The sequence below is a fragment of the Sander lucioperca genome, chromosome 6, assembly GCF_008315115.2.
Source record: "Sander lucioperca isolate FBNREF2018 chromosome 6, SLUC_FBN_1.2, whole genome shotgun sequence".
NCBI lineage: Eukaryota > Metazoa > Chordata > Actinopteri > Perciformes > Percidae > Sander > Sander lucioperca.
This window is the reverse complement of record NC_050178.1, coordinates 23,701,651-23,706,650: the sequence shown is the minus strand read 5'-3', so window position 1 is coordinate 23,706,650 and position 5,000 is coordinate 23,701,651. Positions and strand designations below refer to the sequence as shown.

Genomic DNA, 5,000 nt, shown 5'->3' with positions numbered 1-5,000 from the left:
GCATCTGTGTGTATTCTTGTCTGTCTGTGTGTGTGTGTGTGTGTGTGTGTGTGCGTCTGCGTGTGTCTGTGTGTGTGTGTGTGTGTGTCTGTGCGTGTGTGTGTGTCTGTGTGCGTCTGCTCTGTCTGTGTGTGTGTGTGTGTGTGTGTGTGTGCGTCTGCGTGTGTCTGTGTGTGTGTGTGTGTGTGTGTCTGTCTGTCTCTGCGTGTCTGTGTGTGTGTGTGCGTGTGCGTGTATGCATGTGTGCGTGCGTGTGTGTGTGTGTGTGTGTGTGTGTGTGTGTGTGTGTGTGTGTGTGCGTGTGTGTGTGTGTGTGTGTGTGTGTGTGTGTGTGTGTGTGTGCGTGTGTGTGTGTGTGTGTGTGCATGCCAGAGGAGCCACTGTGGAAGTGATGCAGCTCTTCTCCTTCTCTCCTTGTCTGTGTCAACATTTATTTTTACGTCCAAATGTTGCACAAATCTGAATGAATGTTCAAATATTTGGCAAAACCAAAATATAAATCAGCGTTTATTACAAGCGGATTCATGTGAACCGTCGGTTACGTTGATTAACGTTAAATATTACATCCATAGTTTAGGAAACAACAGCTCCTGTTATCCTGTAAAACATTTTATTTCTGGCTGCTTCTAACCTGGGCTGGACGATAAAGTACATTTTTCAAATGACTGACTATCTGACAGACCTAAATTCACTCATATTACAATTTTAAATACATGTCTTGAAAGTGACAATACTGTAGCTACAACAACCAATGACCAATCAGAAGCCAGAAGCCTAGCCGTACTGTAATTACACAGTAAGTCACATGAGAGAAGATTAAAAAGTATTAGTAATATGTATTGCTATCGAGGTAAATCTGAGTTATTGGGAATATTGTTGAGCCCTACCTCTGACCTATTATGACCAGGGTTCAAAATTAACTTTTTCATCCACCAGCCAAATGACTGTAGTGAATTTTTTTTAATTTTACCAGAAACTCAATCACATTGTACGTATATCACGTTGCACTTTTCTGCTTTTTTGCACTTCTGGTTGGAAGCAAACTGCATTTCGTTGTCTTTGTACTTGTACTCTGCACAATGACAATACAGTTGAATCTAATCTAATATATTACCATTGTTTTTTTGGCTGGTGAGGGAAGCAAAACTAGCAGCCACTTGCATATTTTACCTGCATTTGGCTGGTGGATGGTGCTAATTTTGAACCCTGATTATGACGTATGTTACATTCATTCATTCATTTGGAGCTTTTATGTTGCAGTGTGTGGTATTAATATGCCGTGAGTGCACTGCTGGAAATAAAACAAGAGCTAAATGCTAAAACGTGTCCTGCTATGTCTTCATTTGTATGTATCTTGTACATTTTTAGCTGTATTTTGTCGTCTGATTGATGTTGTTTTTTTCAGGTGCCACCAAGGAGATTGGCTCAGCGCTAACCAGGATGTGTATGAGACACCGCAGCATCGAGTCCAAGCTCAAACTGTTCACCACGTAAGGCGCACGCACACACGCACACACACACACACACACACACACACACACACAGACACACAGACACAGAGAAGAAGGTGAAAGAGGTGAAGGTGTGATGTGATGACACATTTCTGACTGGGAACTAGATGCTAATTACTGTCAACTGACATATTCCAGGCACTGTGTGTGTGTGTGTGTGTGTGTGTGTGTGTGTGTGTGAGATCACTGTCACTGCTACAACGCCACAGCCATTTCTGTGTCATTACTGTCTGCTGTCATTAGAGAAGCTGTCAGTCAGATGAGACACACACACAGTATAGCTCTCAGGTTAAATAATGTTCATCCATTCGAGAATAATAAAGGTTTTTTGTTACCGCCTGGTCTTAATTCTCACGGTTTTTAATCATAATTTAACTCAACAACTTCCTCGCAGGGGCCATCACACAAGCCAACGATACGATTCGATATAATTCAATACACTTAAATCCTTTTCTGAAAGATTTAAAGGGGACAGCGATTTTGGTGACATCTTGTGAGTGTTCCATTTACTTGGATTTAATTAATTGGACTGAAAACTAAAAACGTCAATTACATAATATCTGTCTCTGACTGGACAGAGAGGCTACAGCTCGCAAACGCTGGACAACATGAATCAAAGATGTGTTGAGAAAATGAGTTCCATTTATTGAAAGCTAACAAGCCTTTGAAAAGTAAATAAAGTGCAGTATTGCAATTAACAATGGAGAGTTAAAAAGTGCAGCAAGTGGCCTGTTCTGAACAGTTTCTTTGACAGCTTTTTTAGCTTGACACTGAACATATGAGGTAGTCAGTCTAGTCACCAGGTCAGTAGACATAGCACCATGACACTGAACATATGAGGTAGTCAGTCTAGCCCCCAGGTCAGTAGACATAGTACCATGACACTGAACATATGAGGTAGTCAGTCTAGCCCCCAGGTCAGTAGACATAGCACCATGACACTGAACATATGAGGTATCCAGTCTAGCCACCAGGTCAGTAGACATAGTACCATGACACTGAACATATGAGGTATCCAGTCTAGCCACCAGGTCAGTAGACATAGTACCATGACACTGAACATATGAGGTATCCAGTCTAGCCACCAGGTCAGTAGACATAGTACCATGACACTGAACATATGAGGTATCCAGTCTAGCCACCAGGTCAGTAGACATAGTACCATGACACTGAACATATGAGGTATCCAGTCTAGCCACCAGGTCAGTAGACATAGTACCATGACACTGAACATATGAGGTATCCAGTCTAGCCACCAGGTCAGTAGACATAGTACCATGACACTGAACATATGAGGTATCCAGTCTAGCCACCAGGTCAGTAGACATAGTACCATGACACTGAACATATGAGGTAGCCAGTCTAGCCACAGGTCAGTAGACATAGTACCATGACACTGAACATATGAGGTATCCAGTCTAGCCACCAGGTCAGTAGACATAGTACCATGACACTGAACATATGAGGTATCCAGTCTAGCACCAGGTCAGTAGACATAGTACCATGACACTGAACATATGAGGTATCCAGTCTAGCCACCAGGTCAGTAGACATAGTACCATGACACTGAACATATGAGGTATCCAGTCTAGTCACCAGGTCAGTAGACATAGTACCATGACACTGAACATATGAGGTATCCAGTCTAGCCACCAGGTCAGTAGACATAGTACCATGACACTGAACATATGAGGTAGCCAGTCTAGCCAGTCACACCGAAGAAATGCCGACTTGAGCGTACGCTCTGCGCGTGCGTGAAACGTAATACGTCTCCATAGCAGCAGGCGGCGCTGTTCTGTATTGTTTCCATTAACAGTCTGATTGTTTCCCAGAAAATGAGAACCGGCAGCTGATTGGACGAACGCGTCACGTGGTTCTTTTTTCTCCGGAAATTCACAATCGGCCGTTGGACCGTCTGGCGAGGTCGGTGACTCGAGTCTGTTCGGTGTGTCCCGTGCCGTCGGCCGTCCGAGCAGCCGTCGGCCTTCATTTGGGCTGACCTGACATGTTCAGTCGGAGACAGGACAGTCAGAGACCGGACAGTTAGAGACAGGGCAGTCAGAGACAGGACAGTCGGAGACAGGACAGTCGGGACTCACCCGGAACCGGCGAGCAGATGAGCCGCTCAAAATCTGATGAAAATCTTTTAAACTGACCTTTGTTGATCTGAAATGAAGACAGATTCAGCAACTGCACGGCCTATTTCTCTCTTAAAATGTTTTCAGAAACACGTTTCGGTGAACTATTTTAGTCCAATATGAGATCGTATTCTGAACAAGCCGCCATGACAGTCTGGCTGTGAATTTCTGGAGAAAAAAGAACCACGTGACGCATTCGTCCAATCAGCTGCCGGTTCTCATTTTCTGGAAAATAATCAGCCTGTTAATGGAAACAATACAGAGCAGCGCCGCCTGCTGCTATGGAGACGTATTACGTTTCATGCACGCGCAGAGCGTACGCTCAAGTCGTCGTCGCCTCAGTGTGTTTTGATGCATTTTTTGGACCTCGGGGAGCCGACTGATCAGTCCGACTGGCTTTACTGCCGACGGTCGGCCGTCTGGTTGGTGGGTCAGGGCCTTAACATGCTATTGAGGAGGAGAGAGGGGGGGGGGGGCAAGGTGGAGGGGGGTGTGTGGTCTTGACCAACTGCCATGCTTCCCTTGTTTGAAAGCCATGATGTCTCTCTCTCATGGGTGGGCCAAATTCTCTGGGCGGGCAAAGCAGAGAAAGGGGAGGTAACCTTTCCCCTTATGACGTCATAAAGGGAAGATTCCTGATTGGTCCATCTGAGCTTTCATTTTCTCAAAGGCAGAGCAGGATACCCAGGGCTCGGTTTACACCTATCACCATTTCTAGCCACTGGGGGACCATAGGCAGGCTGGGGGAACTCATATTAATGTTAAAAAACCTCATAAAGTGACATTTTCATGCCATGGGACCTTTAAAGAAAAAACTGGGTCTCGTGTTCGAACCAAACGTGAAGCGAATTTTGAACTTGCACTAATTTGTGTCTTTGGATTGACTTTGTATGTTATCAGGCCGCGCAAAAGGTTTGCTTCGCGTTTGGTGTGAACGCACCATGAGGCAGTTAACGCTGGAACAATTAGTCGTTAAATCGGTAAAATGAATTTCCAACAATTTGGTTTAATTGTTGAAATTGGGGAATACTAGCCAGTCTCAAACTATTGAGACTTTAACTCTTTTTCTTTCAGAGCTCTCTCAGAAGGTCTCGTCACTCCGCTAGAGTTGAAGATGGAGGAGTGGAAAAAAGTGGCCAGTCAGCTGGACAAAGACCACGCTAAAGGTATGCTAATATGCTAACACACACACACAGACCTGCACAGGCATGCACTGACACACACTCTCTCTCACTGCCGGCTTGTTCTTGCTGTTTAGAGTACAAGAAGGCCAGAGCAGACATCAAGAAGAAATCATCAGACACTATCAAACTGCAGAAGAAGGTGAAGAAAGGTAAGAACTGAACACTGC

The 5,000-nt window shown here is 44.7% G+C and overlaps 1 protein-coding gene across 3 annotated transcripts in view; it reads left to right on the top strand.

Annotated features, from left to right (window-relative positions):
• mtss1 (MTSS I-BAR domain containing 1) overlaps positions 1 to 5,000 on the top strand; it is a 105,316-nt gene that overhangs the window by 64,176 nt on the left and 36,140 nt on the right. For all 3 annotated transcript variants that reach the window (XM_036002134.1, XM_031304930.2, XM_036002135.1), the window contains exons 4-6: positions 1,406 to 1,490; positions 4,724 to 4,815; positions 4,908 to 4,982. In XM_036002134.1, the coding sequence (XP_035858027.1) occupies positions 1,406 to 1,490; positions 4,724 to 4,815; positions 4,908 to 4,982 (252 nt within the window). The remainder of the gene's footprint in view (positions 1 to 1,405; positions 1,491 to 4,723; positions 4,816 to 4,907; positions 4,983 to 5,000) is intronic.